Source organism: Muntiacus reevesi, chromosome 8 (genome assembly GCF_963930625.1).
Source record: "Muntiacus reevesi chromosome 8, mMunRee1.1, whole genome shotgun sequence".
Taxonomy (NCBI): Eukaryota; Metazoa; Chordata; class Mammalia; order Artiodactyla; family Cervidae; genus Muntiacus; species Muntiacus reevesi.
This window is the reverse complement of record NC_089256.1, coordinates 54,332,418-54,353,165: the sequence shown is the minus strand read 5'-3', so window position 1 is coordinate 54,353,165 and position 20,748 is coordinate 54,332,418. Positions and strand designations below refer to the sequence as shown.

Here is a 20,748-nt window from a genome sequence, read left to right as displayed (position 1 = left end):
ATACAGCTGCTGTGTGTTACTTAGTTTCCAGAATAAATGTTTGTCTCTTCCTGATACACATTTTGGAAAGGATGATAATCTTCTTTTTACACAATGTCCTCATCAAATTGTTAATATATTGGACCAAATTTTTGAGTTTTTAATAGGTTTCAGTTCTAAGCAACTCAAATTCAGAATGGTAAGACACAGCTTCTCTAGCTGCAGTTAGCAAAGTTCTAGGTCCCTGCTGTTGAAACAGGATGCCAACTTAATGAAATGTGGTAAATATTATCATTAATTGTGCTCCCCCTTGCTGCTACAGTACCTTAAAACTTTTAATAATGCAAAACACATGTTGCTGCATTATACTGACAATTTTTATTTTAGAACAATATTGACACACATCATTCTGATAAAGCAACATATCTCTCAAATAACAGAAATACTATGCTTAAATACCAGCATATACTTGGGTCCTTTAAAGAGAGCAAAATATACAACAGTTATCAACATGTTAACAATAAACAGAAAGTAGTAATCAAATTTTCTTTATCTTTCCCTTGTAACGGCAACATCCTTTGACCTACGATTGGAAACTCAAAAGAAAGAGGTATGAGAAGAAAGGAGGTGTGGTTACAGCATAAGCACCTACCTGTTACGTTTAAAATACACTTTTTAATAAATTTTGATCTGAAATTATCATTTTGCATTATTGTCTCTGCCATAAAAGACATGGCACTTAAATAAAAGCTATAATGAAACCTCATGTAATTAAAGTTTTAGCTCTTCTCAACTGAAGTTGGTGGATTTCCCCTTATGCAGAGTTCTCATTAGCTGTAACATTTTCAACTTTCATTTTTGCAGACACAACTTCCTTGGGTGAAATGTCACAGAAACATGGAAGATATTTTGAAGTTCTTCACACTCCTTAATGATTAAACTTCTAAGGAAACTTCTGTCATCCTTTCCAGAGCTTGAACTTCTGTTCATCACATCACAGTATTGTTATAACTTCAATTAAATTGTGCAGATAATTTCAGTGCATGGATATTTTTTAAATATGTATTTTAGTTATTCATGAATGGTTACTACACCCCAATTATTACTTTTCTAAGAAACACAATACATTGAAATGCTTTCTGTGTGCCTTTACCATTTACATATATGAAATTGAGGAATAATAACTAAAGATTGACTGATTTATTTCAGTAGAATTTAGGTACAATCCATTTGATCATCACTGGGGAACAAGGAAAGACGATGCTGTGTATTTTCTCTCGAAGACTTTTACTCCTCTCTTATCTTTTGTCTGTGAGCCTCTTGGGTAATGATTATGAAATTAGGCTTCTTTTACATCCAAATGTCAATTCAGTTCAACCAAATAAAACACAATCCCAGTTCCAGATATAAGAGAAAAACTCTCTGAGCAAGAAAAAACAGCAGTAATTAAGCCCATAAATTTTATTCTCCCTATAAATTGAGAAACACTGCAGGTCAGAGCATACTGACTTAGAATCAGGAATCGAAGAATATTATTCATTTGCCAAGTTTGACAATCTCATGTTCCCTAACAACTTTCCGTTTCTCTAAATAATAACTTATAGTTAATTGAGAGTAGCAGTGGCTGATTTGGAGAGCTATTTACAGAAATAACATGAAATTGTGGGGGAAGTCAAATAGGAAACCACCAGAGCTCTTGGGGCCAGTTCAGTTCACCTAATTGAAGCGCAGTACATTTTAGCACATTACAATAAGCAGTCTTCTTAATGTTAACCACCCATCTATGAATCCATTTAATCTGTTTCATATATTGTGTTTAATAAAGCATTGAAGAGTATAATATATTTGAGAATGATTTCTTTAAAATGATTCAAATTATTTTTAATTCGCCTATGAAAGCACAAGGTTTGGTATTCTGGGAAGCAGTCCTCAGCAAAAACTGCACTGTTGCTGTAATTTAAGTGCATAAGCCCATTGTGCATTGTATATGCTTTAAAAACATACAGAGAATTTATCTCTTGAACAAGAGATTTAGCATAAATTAGCAGAAGTTTAAATAGCCTCTGAAAACACTTCTTTAAACTCTAGTAATCACTGTCAAGCAGACCCGATATGTGAGAAAAAAAAAAAAGTTTGACCAGTAGAGAAAGGTTTATTTTAGCTAAAAAGGAAGAGCGTAATGAGAAGGTACAGTTATACTGGAAGAAGAGGAGAGAAGTGGGTAGTTGTTGATTTTAACTAAAAATAAATCAACATACAATCCAAAGAATAAAATAAACTCAAAACACAGAAATGAACATATATAGTTAGCATTGTACACAAAGTGATTTTGTGTGTAGTTTCTTTGGGGGAGAAATTTTCTAACTGCTGAAAATCTTTAAATTTAATTTAGAAAAAAAACTGAAAACGAGATATTCTTTGAATTGTAATAGAGGAGCCTTAGCAAAGAAAAGTAAATTTTGAGAAAGCTCACAGATTCTTTGATTTCTGTTCATATTCTTGCACTAGAAATTTAGCAGTGGTACACAGACAAAGATCCTGCAGGACTTACTATTTGAAAGAATTTTTAAGTTATAATTTATCTTGCCCAACTTTGTGATGATGTATAGAAATGTATCCCATTCCTTAGCAACTCTTTCATTTTTCTCCCATTTGGATATTTGTCAGACTCTGTCTGCAATGCAGAAAACCTGGCTTTGATCCCTGGATCAGGAAGATCTCCTGGAGAAGGGAATGGCTACCCACTCCAGTATTCTTGCCTGGAGAATCCCATGGACGGAAGAGACTGGCAGTCTACAGTCCATGGAGTCACAAAGAGTTGGACATGACTGAGTGATTAACACTCTGGGTGCTGCTGTTTCATGCTTTGACAAAAGGTATTAAAACCTAGCGTAGCCTAAAAATTTATCATGGTAAAGATTTAAAGTTGGATTAAACAAATTGATTTCCTATCTTCTTTAATTTTTAAATTCAAAATTATGCTTTTGTGCTTCCATTTTAACTAAAGTAAGAAGTCACAATATATTGATTTACACTTTGTTCTGATGTGCAATGCATTTGTCTCATAGCATATACACCAGATTTACATGAAGAAAAAAGAAAAATGTTTTCTCTACTTGTAACTATTTGATTTCATATTTTAATTTCTACAACTACTTTATATAGAGTAGAAAAATTATGAGCGGTATTCTAGTTTAAAATAAGATATCTGTTTAACATATCAGGAAATTAAATAATAATTTCTCTTAAGAATATGACAAGTCATCTCATCCATTCGTACAATGTATTGTGTATTACTAAATCCAGCTATATGTCATTGAAAGTTACCAGCTTGAAGGGACTTTTCATCTAGTTTCAAAGAAATAGATTACCTTTTCTTCCTCTTTGTTCCTGTGTGAAGCTTCATGAAGCAGTGAATAGGGATTTCTGAATTCTGGTGTTAATTACATAACTAATTTTTCACGGGGGATGTTAATTGCTGACTACAAAAACAAAAAATATCTAGGGAATTCTACTTTTACTTTATAGATATTGTTAGGGAATTAAACTTCTTAAGGCAAATTTAAAAAAATAACAAATTTTAAGAAAAACTATTAATAACTTTCTCTAAAGGGAAAAAGTATCAGAAACTTTTCGAATAACATTACCCCTAAAGTTTAAAAATGGTTGAATATCATTCAACTGCGCCAAAGTTAATAAACATGAAATAATGAAAACAGGCATTTTATCTTTGTTTACAATAATATCATGCTTGTGTTCATAGCAGGTGTAAATATGTGAGAAACATTCAGGCATTATTAAACAACTATATATTTATGTACATTCAAGTGCCTCCTAACAAGTTTATTTAAAGCACTACAGGTATATTACTCAACTTGGTCTGATTTATGAATTTTTAAATTGTTTTTCACTTAAGCAATATTGCTCATTCTAAGTCATAAGATAGTTTTATTGTTAAGAACCACACAATTAACATATGTAGTTAAACTACATTTCCCCCTTACTGTGATATAAGGGAATGCCTGTAGACTATCTGGCCATTGATAGTCTACCACTGATATTTTTAAATTATAAACTTTCTTTGACAATGTTTCGGTGTCACCACAGGTGGCAAATAAAAGTGAGGTTGATTTCCTAGCCTTGAATTGATTAAATAAGTTTGTTTAGACATAAGCAAGAGCAGTTTAATGTGAAGATGTGAGAAAGAAATGAGTGAAAAAAAACTCAATGAGTTTTTGTGTTTTGTTTGATGTTTTTAGCACACTGAATCTAGTCTCTCACAGACATGCTAAAGTCTAAATTCTGATACTGTGATGAAGGCAGAGATAAGAATTAAGGGGCCCAAAGGCAAATTGTTATGTAAGAAAATGTTCTTAATATCTCTCTCTCAAACACCTTGTACTACTTTTCCCTAGAGTCGGATAAACAAGACTTCTGCTCCCTAGTAATGCATTCATTTGGTACCAAGAGTCTTATTAACAATTATCCTAATGAACAGAAAAGAGATAGTAGCCAGCAGAATCACACACAAAAAAGAGAAAGAAGAAAGATACATATTTTCCACATAGATTCAGACAATATAATTTTTCAAAGCAATTTTTAAATTTTTTAATTGATAGCTCAACCACTTAGTCATCACTGAACAAAATGATATGTAGACAATGAATTTATGGAAAGCATACACTAGGTACAGAACTCTCAACTTTAGCTCTACAGAGTCATTCTGATAGTCCATGCCATTTAAGGGCAACTAATTTGTCACCACGATTCACAACATAAACTTTAAGCATGTAGCAAGTTGTATAAATTCTGCCACTATTTTTTTATGCTTGAAATAGCTTTGATCTTTAAACAGTAAAGTAGGTAGATATGTAACTTTTTCTAATGTTCTCCTCCTTTTTTGCACCCAGAGCAAAAACTTTAGACACAGTATTTCCAAAAACAAGCTAAAAAAAAAAAAAAAAAAATTTTTATTAGAAAGATTTTTGATAAAAATATTACACTTAAATAAAATAGTTTCAGTATGCCTGAGTATGAGAAAGTTTTCTAAAACAGATATTTAGTGGTGGTCAGACTCATATGGATCTTTAAATTAATTAAAATTAAATAAATTTTTGAAGATTCAGCTTCTCTATAATACTAACCAACTTTTAAGTGCTCAATAGATGACCATAATAGGCAGTGCAAGTTAGAGAATGGTCACCTCATTAAAGAAAGTTCTAATGGACAGCTCTGTTTCACATTATAATGCATGTAATACAATTCAAAGAATACAATAGGCCATCCCATTAGATGTACTCCTCTATTTTAGGAGGGCTTCCCTGGTGGCTCAACTGGTAAAGAATCTGTCTGCAGTGTAGGAGACCTGGGTTCAATCCCTGGGTTGGGAAGATTACCCACTCCAGTATTCTGGCCTGGAGAACTCCATAGACTATTCTGTGGGGTCACAAAGAGTCAGACACGACTGAGCAACTTTCACTTTCTATTTAGAGTTGGCATAACTTAAGTCCCAAAGAGGACTAAGCAAACAAGCAAAATCAGTGATAAATATGCTTCTATTTACTGGAGGAAAAAGAAGGAAGAGAATTTAAACTTGCCTTTGCAAACCACCATATGATATTTATGTAATTTGATTGTTAAATTGAGTCTAACATTCTGATCATAAAAGTGATTCTTCAGAAAAAATCAAAGTAATTCAAGCAGCATTTTAAATCTTTAGATGCATGAATAAGTGATTTTAAATCTTCTGTGGATTGTTCTCAATCAATTGTCTGACTTAGCATCAGCTTCATCGAGTTAATTAAAATTTCTCTATTTTCCTTCAAACTAAATGTTTTATAAAATGAAGACCTTGGGGAGAAAGGTCTTTGATTCACTATTGATTAATGGGATGCACAATAAAAATGAGTTGAAAAACTCATAGGACAGTTAAGACACTCTTTGCCATAAATGATAAAAGTCTATCTTCCTGCCCAGGTATCTCTCCCTAACTCCACTTACTCTTTAAATTGTGGCCTTAGTACTCATCACCACATCTACACAGAGTGTTAACGATAGTACGCAGAGTTTACTTTTCATTCCTAAAAGAGCCAGAGTTTTCTGTCAACAAAACACATTCAAATCCTATTAAAGCAGAAATTTATTTTCAGACAGTAAACTGAGGAACTTGGCCCTCTAGTCCAATATTCTTTTTATATTTTGGAAAGTCCCTTTCTGTCCCTTTGGATATCTTTGAATATCTCAATCAAGAAGGAAAATATAAATCTACACATATTCAAGACTTGCACCTCAAGAGCAGCTCAGTTCTGCTACACTGGAATATACTTCCCAGTTGAAGGAAATCTTCATGAATGATATCACCAGTAGAATCAACTCCTCAATGCTTATCTATCATTTATCACTTTTGTGGGGGGTGGGGGGAACACCCTAGCCAGCATTCTTCTGTCTCTTGACATCTATCTGGTTCTCTCTTCTAATCCCTGTTTTTAGTATGAGGCTTGGTGTTGGACAGCTGTATCTTTAATGAAAGGAAGGATTTATGGGGTGACTGTCAAGTATATATTAAATGGTTAAACAAATAACATTATTTCACAGAAGTTTAAGATATCCTAGCTTTAAGCTGAATCTCTGAGTTCATTTCACCTTCATATATTGTTATTCATGGTAGACTGTTTCTCGTTATCCCAATAAAAATGACAGATGTGATGTGGGTTGTTTCTGTCACCTAACCTGGGCATCTAATTCATATGTTTATCACCACAAATATTTACTTTTTTCCTACTACATGCATAAATGCTTTAATATCTCCATGCTTAAAAACAACCACAAAGCTTCCTTGACTCCTCCAAGTTACTCCAGCTAATATTTCAGTTTTTACTACCCTTCAGAACAAAATTCCTCAAAAGAGTTGTCTATTTTAGTCATTTCTGTTGCTTTATCATATTCTCCTTAACCAAAAGCCCATCAAATAATTCTTGTCAAAACAATTAAAACCCTTCCCATTGCTGTTCAGATGGAAATTCTCAGCTCTCATTTTACTGGACCTACCATAGCTTTAGGAACAGCCAGACTATGTCTTCCTGGAAACAGTTTTTCTGTTTGACATCTGAGGCATTTTTCTCCTTGTGGCCTTTCTCCACAGTAGCTGCTCCTTCTCAGTCTGTTTTGCTAATTCTCTCTCATCTGCCCAGTCTCTAACCTTGGTGTGGCCTGGCATTTGTCCTTGGATGTCTTCTGTTTTATATCTATCTAGAGTGATTCCCTCAGAGAAGGCAGTGGCACCCCCCTCCAGTACTCTTGCCTGGAGAATCCCATGGATGGAGGGGCCTGGTAGGCTGCAGTCCATGGGGTCTCTAAGAGTCAGACACGACTGACCGATTTCACTTTCACTTTTCACTTTGATGCATTGGAGAAGGAAATGGCGACCCACTCCAGTGTTCTTGCTGGAGAATCCCAGGGGCGGCGGAGCCAGGTGGGCTGCCGTCTATGGGGTCGCACAGAGTCGGACACGACTGAAGTGACTTAGCAGCAGCAGCAGGAGAGTGGTTACCTAGAGAGTCTCATCACAATAAGCAGTACTGACATGCAGGTAGCTGTCATATTTAGATCTCCAGTCTGGGCTACTTCCCTAAGCTCCAAATTTATATACTCAGGGGTTTACTCAAATCACTACTGGGAAGATTTTGTTATACATGGCATAACAAGCTCAAAATATCTATTGTAGAGATAGGATTCTCCAACTGTTCATTGGGTTTCTTGACGTTTCCCAGGTGCTCCCCTAATCCCATTAAGTTAGATTGAGAACATGTGCCTAATTTTGGAAGGTAAGGATGCGTTTTCCTCCATAACTTTCCTATCCTGCTATAGGGACACATGAGCAAAGGAAAATAATCAAGGTACACAAAGCTTCATGTAAACATGAAATAAATCTTAAACCAGGTTACACCACTGAATTTTTAAGGTTTTTTTGTTGATGTAGTTTGCCTAATTTATCCCAAAATATACCTTAATAACTTGAAGGAGGGTGCTACTCTAATAGGAAGCTAAATCATGGCACAACCTCAGCAACTGATTAATGGCAGACAAGGAAGTTGATATCACAGGCTGGAAACAAGAAGAGTCATTTTACAAAGTAGCAAAATGTGTGGTAAAACTGACATCTGTAACAGTTCGGATTCAGAATGTGTTCCTCTGGAAGCTCTAGAAGAAAAAGGTAAGGAAATAGAACACTGGCAGTATTTTTAGGTTTCCGGTGGATTCACTTAGCCAGGTATTACAAGAAATAGTAAGCCTGGGGGGAAATGGTACCTTTACAAATAAATAAAAAAGAAGTAAAGGTAGTTCAGAAATACAAGACCTTGAAATATTTCAAGAGCTGTTTCTAGACACCAAAACTATAAAAAGGGATTTAAAATGATTCTGAGTGAAGTCAGGTAAGTATCAATTGAAATAAGGAATTCAGGGCAAAAAAATTAGATTAAGTGTTACTTTTCAAAGTATATTCTTCAAGGCAACTCAGTTGGGGGTAAGAATACAAAATAGTTAAAATAGTTTTTTAAAAACTATGTAGCAATAGTTGAGAAGCTGTCTAAATTGATAAAAGAAATCATTGTCAAAGACACCATAAACCCTAGAACTAAAAACATCTTTGACACTTTAAAATGAAATAAACCTTGGGCCTCCAATTTTGTGAGAGTAGGAGGAGGCCTGAGAAAACCATTCAGGCCTCAAAGAGAACAGTCCCCCAAAAGCACATAAGCTGTGTTGAAGGATGAAAAATGAAAAAAAAAAAAAAAAAGCAAAAGCTTCGGAAAAGGTAGAGAAAGGAGAAACAACACAATGGACAAAGGACTCCTCCTACACCCTAGTAGGTCCTAAGCAAGAAACTTTTCTCTGTCTCCAGGGTAAGAGACCTTTATAATATTTGCCCTGTGGGATTTCAGAATTGCTAGAGGTTACCACTCATGTCTCATGTTCTTTTCTTTTATGAATAAAAGAATCAATCAAAGAATCAAAAGAATCAATAAAAGAATCAATCAATAAGTTGATTGATTGTTGTTATCCTTTCCCTATTCTCATGCTGATTATTGAATTTGTCCTTTTAGCTAATAAGTCTGTGAATGAAGTGGAGCCACATTGTATTTGACAAAGCTTAGTATCTCCTGGAGAGCCTGTTCTTTGTTTGGGGTGCAGCAGTGAAAGGAATTTGGGCTTGTCTCTAACAGAGAGTCAGTTGAGTATAATCTATGTGGTTAAGAAAAGATCAAAGGATTGACTGTGGTGGAGGCAGTACTCCCCATGTACTTTTATAAGTGCTTTCTAGTTTTTATTAGCTTGTTCTTCCAATATTTTGGTGGCAGCTCAAGTGACTAATTAAAGGCAGTGGATCAGTAGAGGTGATGCATGTCCCTGAACTGAGGTAGCTGAGAGCTGAGATGCAGCCTCTATCCCTCTCCTTCATCTTGGTAATCTTGGAGGCAATCAAGTTACAGCAACAATCTAGATGATACAGCCACAAACTAAAAGAGGCTTGCATTAATACTATGTGCATTGAACTTGATGGATTTCCTTATATTAAGTCTCTGAGATTTGGACTAAAATTTGTAACATATCATAGCCTAGGCCATATTGACTATGAAAAGATTCAACAAATCTCTATACCAACTCTTTTCCATCACCAAACCCGTGCTCCATGTTGCCCCCTCCAACTCTCTGTTCATGGAATTCTCCAGGCAAGAATACTGAAGTGGGTAGCCATTCCCTTCTTCAGGGGATCGTCCCCACTGAGAGATCAAACCTGAGTTTCCTGCATTGCAGGCAGAATATTTACCTTCTGAGCCATCAGGGAAGCTCTCGATAAACAGAAATTGCCCTTTTATCCCTAGTCACTTACAGCAAAACCTTGGAGTCATTTACAAATCTTCCTCTTTTTTCTACAACTCATATATAATTTTAGAGCAAATTTTGTTGACTTTTTTTCCTTTTTCAAAATGTATCTAGTATCAGACTTGTTCTTATCAATTCACTACTGCCACCTAACTAAAGTTACCACCATTTATTATCTAGATCCTTAAATTAGCCTCTTTAAAGGTCTCTCTGCTTCCATTTTTGCTCCTCTTTGCAGTGTATTCTGGAGAAGGAAATGGCAACCCACTCCAGTATTCTTGCCTGGAGAATCGCAGGGACAGAGGAGCCTGGTGGGCTGCCATCTATGGGGTCACACAGAGTTGGACACGACTGAAGCGACTTAGCAGCAGTAGCAGCAGTATATTCTCCATTAAACATCAAAAGTGGTTCTGTTGAAACATTTCTTAGCACTCACTTGCTCCAAATTTTAGTGATTTCCCATATGATAACTGTTCAGCCACTAAGTCGTGTCCAACTCTGTGATTCTATCAACTGATTATAAGGATTGAGAGAAGCAACCAGACTCCTCCATCCTCCACTATTTCTTGGAGTCGGTGATGTCAACTAACCATCTCATCCTCTGCCATCCCTTTCTCATTTTGCCTTCAGTCTTACCCAGTATGACAGTTAGTAAAAGCTAACGTCCTTAGAAAGCCTGAAGATTCTCTCCCTTCCACCTTCCAATATATCCTCTATCTATGTCCTTCAGGCTCACTGGTTAAATCACTTAGTAACTGGGTTATTTTCAGCATGCTATTTAACCCCTCTGAGATGTAATTTTCCCATCTATAATACAGGCATAGTAAAAGCTATCTTATGGTGATTATGATGAAAATAAAATAATAATTATAGTAATAATGATCAAAATGAATTTCTAAAGTTAGGCTTACATAATATTGATTACATGCCAGATATTGTTCTAAGTGACTTTCATATATTAACTTATAAAATCCCCCTAACAATCCCATAAAGATGATTATTATTATTTGCATTTGGGAGCAAAGAAAATGAGTCACAGGAAGTTAGATTATTGTCCAAGGTCACACACGTAGAATATATCAATATTACAATTTAAATCCAGGCAGTCTAACTATAGACTCTATATACTTAACCATAACAACCTGAGATAGTAAAATATAAAATGTCTAGTATATGCTAAGTATCTAAAGAATACTGTTTCATCCTCTTCCATTGTAAAAACTGCTTTTTTACAGCAGTTAAAAACAAACCTGAGAGGAGGGGACAAGTGAAGATGAATAAAACATACCTTAGCAAATCTCATATCACAACATGAATAAAGAGACATACATTCAATTTTTTAATACACAAGAATTTTCCAGGAATGTTATAAAAAGTTATAGGGATCCAAGAGAAATCTCTCTAAAATTAAATATTATGAATCAAAACCTAGACTAAGTGTTATAGCAATGAGAGTACTCCTTACTCTCCAGTGTTTAAGCAAAATATCAAGGATGAGACACAGTTTTAAACAATGAGTCTAATTTTACTTAAATCTGGAACATATGACCTTGCTAACCATGTTGTATATGTGACAGAGTTCACAGACATTTAATGCCTTCATTTGAATGTCTGTGTGTTCAGTCACTCAGTCATGTCCTACCCTGAGATCACACGGACTGTAGCCCACAAGGCTCCTCTGTCCATGGAATTCTCCAGGTAAGAATACTGGAGTGGGTAGCCATTCCCTTCTCCAAGGGATCTTCCCAATCCAGGGATTGAAACCCGATCTCCCACATTGCAGGCAGATTCTTTATCATCTGAGCCATTGGGGAAGCCTTCATTGGAATTTTTTTTTTTAAATATGAACTTTGATCTGATCATCAACATAAGATAAAGAAGTGTCAACTTAGTTTCTTCCTCTCAGAAATACTTGCAAAAGTAATCTTAGAATTCAGTGTTAAGACTTTGAAGGGAAAACTTACCTCGCTTATTAGGATGGGAAGAAGATAGACCATCTATCGCATAAGACATCTCAGCATCCTTTGCTTCCATGAGCTGATCTTTCAGCTTTTCCAGCTGTTAAAAATCAAATATGAAAATAATTAGTCTTTAATAACAGCAATACTGTTTTCTATGAAAGAAGAAAGAGCAAGAAAAGGAGGAAGAAGGAAAGATGGACAAAAGGAAGGAGGAAAGAGCAACAGAAAAAGAAATGAGTAATAAAAAAATAAAAATAATTAAACAGATAAATAAAAGGAAACTTGCATTTAGTAACTGGCTGGGAAAGGTCCATGACTCAACAGACAATCAGGAACAAACAGGTTTATGGCGAAGGAAGTCAAGTCTCAGTGTTCATTATTGGGAAGCCTGTAAACACAGCCTGTGTAGCTGGAATTGATTTGATGTCACCCAAAATGATCAGTCCTTTTCAAGGACTTTCAAAGACTTATGTATATGTTCGAATTTCCTGAAATATTTGTCCTTCCTAGTGGGAAAGGAGAAGTATTTTGAGACCTTAAGGTTTCCATCCAGAGTGTAAGCCAAGTTGATCTTTAGCAAGATCACTGATTGCCTAAACCCTGGAGATCTAACTCTATCAAAACAGAATTCAGCTTGAGCTGCTGCATGTATCCATGTCCTAGCTGCTAATAATTGGTGGGGCATACTTCTCTCTAACAGCCACATGCTTTATATGATAATGAATTTGCATGTAGCTGTGTTTGAAAGAGTTAAGAAGTAACCTAATGCAATGATTTTCCAATTTTCCTCATAGAGAGAAGTTGGGGGATAAGGTTGCCAAGGGGTTCCCTGATCCGAGGCCAAAACAGGTCAAGAATGCAGCCCTTCACTCCCTCTCCTCCCAAGCTAGCTGCTTCAAGCAGAACAGCTCCACTCTTACATGTTTCAGTTACTGGGACCACATACAATTTTGTTTGGAAAAAAATATTTCCACTTTGAAAAATAATAATAGCTTTTGAAAACCACCAATCTAATTATAGCCTCCTATTTTACAGATGAGGAGATTTAGATCCAGAGAATTTTGATTCTTCCATGGTCTCCTAGGTAATTGGAGAGCTGGATCTAAAATCCAGATTTCTAGACATTTTATCCCATGATCACTTCAGTTATAGTTTTGTCTTGTTTTCCTTTTCTTCTTTTTTGAGTAGAATTTGATTATTTTTCCTAGTGAATTACTTCACTCTTTTTCTAGCAAGAATAATAGTTTTAAAATATAGTATTCATAATTTTAAAAACTACTGTTTCAAAATAAATTATTTTATAATAATTATGAAAACTGAGATTTCATGTGTTTCACATTCTCACCTGGTTAAGTTCCTCCAACTTGTTAGTCAGTTCTATATCTGCAAGACACATTTGTCATATGAAAAATGTACATTGCAAGTAATATTTAATTCATTTCAGGTCACATATTCAGAAAGATAAGGTATCTTTTTGGTATGATTTGAAATCATCCATGTATCTCCAATATAAAGCCCAAACATTTTTTCAGTGCCTGTAATGTTGAAATATAATCAGTAATATAATGAGCAAGCATCTAATTTCTATCATAAATATGGAGTTTTCTTAAATAGGGACTTTTCATAGTTCTAATCAGGACTACTATTTTGAAGTAAATTTTTACACTGGCATGGGGACATTCTCATGAAAAAAATATTAAGTGAAAAAAAAAACAGTAGGCCACAAATCTTATCTGTAAAATGTAATCAAGAGGGAAATTTCCCAAAATGCTAATAGTAATCTCTCTGGGTTTTACAATTTGAGTACAGATTTTTCTTTTTATAATCATGTCCATTTTCCTCAATGAAACATCTTATTTCTAACTTTTAAATCCTGTATTTTTAAGTATATATTAAGGTATTATTTTAACCAGTACCCTGTCCCATGAATAGACATTTTTTTAGAAGAGATGTTTTCCGAGAGAGCATACATTATCATATTGTCACACTGTCTCTCAGGTTAGACTTGCTAAATTTCTGACAGTATCTATCATTTCTTGGAGATCAATCTGATACATAATTGTAAATCGGATTATCCTGTACCTCAAAGAAAAGAAAAGCTTGGTGGAGCCTAAATTTCTCAATGGTTTCTACTCCAGTCATTTCCCAAATTCTAAGAATCTGATTGCAAAAAAAGTGCCACAAAACCACAGTTAACTTGAGATATTTCTAGTGGAAACCTATTTCAAAACATTTAATAATACCCTGGAAGCATTTAGTAAAAGAAAATACTAACTGTACCTGTGGGGAGTGACACAGATGAGAGGGAAAAATATAAGTAAGGATAACTGTTTTGTAACTCGACAGTTACTAACCCCATTAGAATACTATAATTGAACAAAATAAGATTTTAATGTTTTTTATTAATGCCATTGCTTTTAGCATGAATATGAAATAACAGACACTTAAGCCTTCAGTGCAGCTTTAAATTAGTAATTATTACTTTCTTTAATATAAATTAACATGTAGAGAAAACAGGTCAGAAGATGGAATAAATAATGTTTGACTTTATTCTTAACTCACCAAGGTTGGAAGGTCTTTGGAAGCCAAAATTTTTGTTCAGTAAAGCCCGCAATATTTCTTCACCATCTGTATCTTCTTTATCTGGAAGCAATTCATTTCCTGTAATAATTACCTCAGTGAAGTGAAAGCTCTTTTCAGTCTGTGTCACTTGAATGTGTTTCTGATTAAATAGATTTTACAGGTAACTATTAATGCGTATGTGTCCTCAGTTGCTCAATCATGTACGACTCTTTGCGATGCCACGGACTATAGTGAAACCTGCTGGGCCCCTCTGTCCATAGAATTTTCCAGGGAAGAATAATTGAGTGGGTTGTCATTTCCTCCTCTAGGTGATCTTCCTGACCCATGGATAGTACCTGAGTCTCTTGCATCTCCTGCATTGACAGGCAGATTCCTTACCACTGCACAACCTGGAAAGTGTGTATACTTGCCAATAAAATGTGTATAGAGAGAGATGTGTAATATAAAAAGACAAACTGTTTTAAAAATCACTGAATGTTTATGAACCCTCAAAGAGAGATTGTGAGAAAGAGAAGGAAGCAAAGATGGAGAATATACCTGGAAGTTTACAGTCTAAAATTTACCCGTAATTATTTCTGCCTTAGTAGAATTACAGTAAGCTGTACTTGTTTTTTCATCTGTATTTAAAAAAAATTTTCTACTATTGTGTTTAACATAAAAAATATAAATTAAAAGTTGTTTTTAAGATAAAAATGTAAAATTTGATTTTGAGATTTCATACACATATAAATATGAGCCATTTTGTGTTCTGGGAATTGCCTTGAACCATCCAAGGCAACCTTGTAGAAGTGGTCAGATGGTGCCTAGTTTTTCTGTGCTCATAGCTTTAGATCTTTGTCCATTTACCTCCCAGCCCACTCACTCAGCACTCTAAAAACAGAAAAAATCAACCAAATTTTCCCAAATATTTTGATTCTGGGGTAGAAATTAGGACAATAGACTTTATTCAAGCTATAAAAAATGAAGATTCAACAGGATTGTAATGCAATTAAAATAATAATTAGTTTCTTATAAACAAAATGAACTTTGTAAGGTGGCCTAAAATAATCAAACCTTTATCATATAATTTCTATAGGAACATTCTTCCCTCTCTTTTTCTCCTCATGTTACCAAACCCAGGTCCAGCTGCTGCCACTCAAAAGCCATTCAAAGAGGCCAGCTTAGTGGAAAGGGAAGTTTGCTTTATTTTGGATGCCAGCAACCAGGAGGGTTGCAGAGGGCAGAGAACTGTCCGATGTCTGACTGCCCCCTAATTGTCAGGGGGCAAGAGCTTTTATAGACTGAAGGAGGGGGCTACATGCATAAGCATGTCAGCTCTGATAGTCATCTTGAAATTGGTCATCAGTGGTCTGACCAGTGTAATCTTGCTTATTTTAGGTACTGCTAATCTTCAATTCCAGTGTCAGTTTGTTTCAATTTCTTTGAGGCCAGTTCTCAGAATTGTGGCTGCTTATGTCATAACTACAGTCTGGTTGTCAGGTGGTTAATTTCTCCACCTGATGTTTCAGTATCTATAAGACAGCTCACAGGATATGGCTCAGAATATTATCTATGGCCCTTGAGGAGGAACTAAAGGTCCTTGATTATACTTAAAGACTACATTATTGTTACTGGGCTTCCTTTGACTGTTTCCCTTTGTTTCTTCATTTTTTCAGTTCTCCGATTAAACTTATTCTTTGTCTAAAGTTTTTCCACAAAAAAAAAGGAAGTCTGAGGACATGGGCAAGGGGGTTAGGGGGCAAGGACCATAAGATCCTGTTCCAGTTCAGTCATAATAACTGATATTGTGTGGACAAAAGATAGAGTAGTGAGTTTAAAATTTAAAAGTGGGAATATTGAGGCTTCAGTTAGAGAAATGGCTCATAATTTAACTAGACTCTTCCTTTAAATTGTCTCCTATTCCCTGCGTCTCCAAAATGTCAATTAATGAACTCAAATAACTAAATGGTTAATTAAAGGAATAAATGATTTGCTGATAAAGACAATAAATGACCTGGAGTAGGTGGCATCATCAAAGTTTCTACACTGACAAACACATTTATTGTTGCTCAATTTCCTCAGTTTTAAAGTTCCTCAATTTCCATTACTTCATAGGCATAGAAATTATTTATGAAATTCTGGGGTTCTTTTTTCTTTGAGTAGTTAAAATAATAGACTATCAATGGAACTTTTGTTTAACATCAATTAAACAAAGATCCTCAGGAATAATTTAGTTTAAGAAAAAGATATAACTATGCAATAGTATAGCAATTTTTATTATATCTATTCATTAAAATGTTAAATTATAATCTCTAAAATGCTTTCATTGAAAAAATGAGGAACACTGTGTAGCCAGGTGATAATGACTATTTGTTTTAGAAAGAGAACTGTGATAAAAGAAACAGACTCATTGCCTTCAATTTAGGGAATTTATAAAACTAGGAGGAAGGTAACTAGAAAATGTTACCTTCTGAACCTTTTGTTGGCTTAATTTACAGTCCCTTTCTCTGTGTGTTTAAGTGGAACATTTTCAAAAGAGAAAATTAATGTATTTACCATTCTTTACCCATTTGGTTTCCAGTGACTACACACTGTCCTCAGAAATTCTTGTCACTACCATTTAAGAAAACCACCTTTTAAAGGAAACTCTGAGGAAAAGTTTTTTTAAGAAATTTAAAAAAAAAAAATTTTTTTTCTAAAGTAAGACATCAGAAAGATAAGAAAAATAATAGAAAATAAATCTTTTTTCTCATTTTTATTTTTAGTCTTAAAACAGATACAACTTTAAAAGAAAAGATGCATGTACTTTTAATATTTGTCTTTGAATTAAAAGTTAGTGTTGATAAAGAAACTGTTTGAATAAAAAAACTACCCAAGTGCCAATGTCCCTTTAGCAAAAAGGATGGCAAAGTTACTCAGAAATGAGTGATTACTTTTGCAATATACAAGGAAAAAAAAGACTCATTACCACCTGAGACACTGAAGCTTAAAAGATACAGTTGTGTCCTTGCTTGTCATTAGAATGTGACGATTTTTATGGGGTATAGATAAGAAATTTTGCCAGAAAGAAACCTGGAACACCCTCAAATGATAATATACCAAAAAAATTTTTAAATAGTCTTTCTAGTCATGATATTCACAGCTGTTCGTTTCACGGTAGGCAATTTGCCCAGTTTCAGGCTTATGAGGCACGCTTTCATGTGACCCCAAAACCATAGGAAAGCTGGAAGATTGTGTTCTTGGTCTTGGGTGGCATTTAACACAGAGAGGATTGTACCCCACCTTTGGTCTATCAGTGGACAAATGCTTATTTGAAAACAGTGTGTTAAAAGACTAAAATAAGTCAAACATTTAGTTGCTTTGAAAAGTAGTGAGAAGTTTACTCTAATCCTGGACAATTTAGATTAGAAAATAATAAACTTCTCAATAACTTGTCTTCTCTATTTACATACAATGAAACTGAGATCAAGGGGTCCCAGAGAGAAACCTTTCCTATATGTTGCTGATGATATATGGACATCAGTGTGTGGTGTTCTGGGGTTAGAGATGTTATCTACTTGTAATCTAGTAAAAAGTTTGAGTTGGATTTTTCTGTATTTCATATACATGATATCAGAAGTTATAATACAGTTACCACTAGCATCCTCATTTTGCAGAGTCTTCTGTAAATGGCCAGATGTTTCCTTCCTCACACATTTATGCTGTTAAGAACATTGAAAATCTCATTATTTCATAGGAAAAGCAATGAAGGCCTACCAAGTACAATGATTTTGGCTGGCCAAAGACAAAATGTGAGTGCCTAAGATAAAATCCAGATTCTTTTATCCCCAAGCTGGTATTTAGGTCTTGCAGCTAGGTCCCAGGCTTGTATTTGTTTTTCAAAGGGAAAATTCCTATAAATAAGTAACAAGGATTTATGCAATTTTATTTCCACTATCAAAAGAACTGTTCTAATTTTCATTGACTTTTAAAACCACATTTGAGGCAAAACGGTCTAGTAAAGTTGGATTAGATCTGAAAGAGGAAATAATCCCTTTTCTCAACCCAGAGTCATGTAAACAAAATTTATTAAATTCTGTCTTGGTTTGCCTGAGAAAGACAAAAGCAAAGGCTGTCTGTCTCCCTCTTCCTGACAAAGAGGTCAGTTAGATGATCGATTCAAATTGGACAAGATATTAAACAGCACTATTTTTAAGTTATTATTTTTAAAAGGTAAAGACATATATAAAAGTTTCAATGAGGTTAGATTGTTTGCCTAGTAAATCAGCATTAAATCTAATTCCACTGATTCCCAGATTAAAAGCTATTTCCACTACAGAATGCAATGAAAAATTTTTTTAAAAGATCAAGTTCCAATATGACCAGAATAGAAACTTATTTTCCCTAAATTTATCATGGTATTTGTAGATGTCAAAAATTACATTATTTCATTTAATATAAGTACCCTAAGTATTTAGAAATCTGATCACAGTCAATGAATTATGTGGGTGTTAACATCCTCCTCCTGAAAGTACTATATAAATATCCCAATGTATCATTCTCCCTAGGTCTCTGCACATAAAAGTGTTGTCTTGATATGTTCTCGGAGTCATTCTCCTTTTATAAGATATTTACTAATAATCTCACTGGATGAAACTCTTATTTTTTCCTGAAGATGTTCTTTTGAAATATGCATTGCACTGTATTACTATTTATACATCCCCGTCTTTGTTAATGGAATAGAAATAAGTAAGAGATTTCCCTTTCAAATGCAATTTCAAATGCAGTTGAAATTAATTTAGTACAGTGTCAGTTAAAATTAATTAACTTGAGAACAGCATCACAGATTATATTTAATTTAAAACAGCAACTACTAAAGGGTTGTCTGAAGATTAAACTATATTGATGTTTAAAACATTATTGCCATAATGATAGAAAAATCAAAGCAACACAAATAGGAGAATAAGGATTATTTACCCACCTGTAGGATTTTGCATTCATGTGTACATACCTTGAATAAAATATGGCAGCCCATGCACCGATTCTAAAAAGATCATTACAGATAACAAAGTTAGGAGTCCAAAACAAAGAGTGGTTGATAGAATCACGTTCATGTTAAAAATCTTCTTCCGTGCTAGCAGAGAAACTGACTATCCAGGTCAAGACGAATATTTCAATGGCTCTGGAATGCTGCAGAGATCACTTTTAAAAGGTGGCAAATGTGCTTCAACTACAAATGATCTGAACAAAGAAAAAAAAAACCTTATAAAATGTATTGCTCTCTGTCAACATGATTCACTACTTGGAGAAGTGACAGGTTTTCTACTCACTCAATGGCAGGAAGAACCCAATCAATATATCTCATATCTGCCCATTTCACTAAAAGCAGGCGTCCCTATTCATGCACACGTGGTCAGACACATGCACCTCATAAAGCTAAAGCTAAGACTAGAGAACCTGTCGGTTAGATTTTCATAACAATGAAATGGGAACAATGCCTTTCATTTGGCTAATTTAGAACTGGATATAGTTTTCTGGCTACTGTTGTTATTTGTAACCATCACTTCATTTTTAACCAACCAAACAGATTTGAGCTGGGAAGAGTTCAAATTTGAAGTGAATCATAATGGGAACATTAATGTCTTACTCTATCATTTTGCTGCAGCCAACACTTTTAAAAATTAAGGCTGAATCTAATTAATTCAAAGTTGGCAGATGTCCCATCAATTACTCTCTTTAATACTTGCTTTAAATGTAATTTTTTTTTAAAGTAAAAGTCTTTTGGTATATCTATAGTTGCAATTTTATGACTGAAGATGCAGTAGTGACCTCTGGTCTTGGCATTTACTTTTTCTCACAAGAGACTTAAGATGTATTTGCTCTAAAACTGTATTAGAGACAAGTTCAGCTCATGGTTCCCTAATTAAAAAAAAAAAAATGTTTTTAAATGTAAATAAAGTTATTCTGAATTTTTTTCTTTAATTCTGTTATACAAAACAAGGAACCCTATTCTCACAGGGTTTGCCTTCTAATAAGAGGCTAAATAATTGACTTGTCTTCTCAGATAAGGTTAGGTACTGATGACTTCTTTCTAAACAACATTATGTTATGTTTCTTTCCACAAAGGCTTTTTCAGGATATCTGATACACCTTTCTGAACCTTTTCTTCTGTTATGTTTTAGTTGATGTTGGCAATTTAATGACAAATAATTTCCTTATTCACGACCACCCATTCTCTTTGGGAAAAAAACTTACAAAGACCTTTCATTAAATCATTCAATCTTCTCTCCCTAACAATCAAATTATTTTACTAAATTCTTCACATGAGTGTATAGCCAAATTAATTGTCCAAAGAAAAACAAGTTTCACTATTGACTGTGTT

At 34.4% G+C, this 20,748-nt stretch overlaps 2 protein-coding genes across 3 annotated transcripts in view; one reads left to right on the top strand and one right to left on the bottom strand.

Moving 5' to 3' along the window:
- The window catches only part of OSTN (osteocrin), a 42,745-nt gene extending 40,091 nt beyond the window's left edge, over window positions 1-2,654 (top strand). Inside the window, exon 5 of one of the 2 annotated variants that reach the window (XM_065942898.1) lies at window positions 844-2,654. The gene's annotated coding sequence lies outside the window, so the exon portion shown is untranslated. The remainder of the gene's footprint in view (window positions 1-843) is intronic. The other variant, XM_065942897.1, reaches the window with a different exon arrangement.
- Window positions 2,655-4,899: 2,245 nt separating this feature from the next.
- Window positions 4,900-19,480, bottom strand: UTS2B (urotensin 2B). Its single transcript, XM_065942186.1, has 5 exons — window positions 19,378-19,480; window positions 14,388-14,486; window positions 13,171-13,208; window positions 11,829-11,922; window positions 4,900-4,925 (listed from the first exon to the last, which is right to left on the bottom strand). The coding sequence occupies exons 1-5, from the start codon at window positions 19,478-19,480 to the stop codon at window positions 4,900-4,902; spliced, it is 360 nt and encodes a 119-aa protein (XP_065798258.1).
- Between the last annotated feature and the right edge of the window lie 1,268 nt (window positions 19,481-20,748).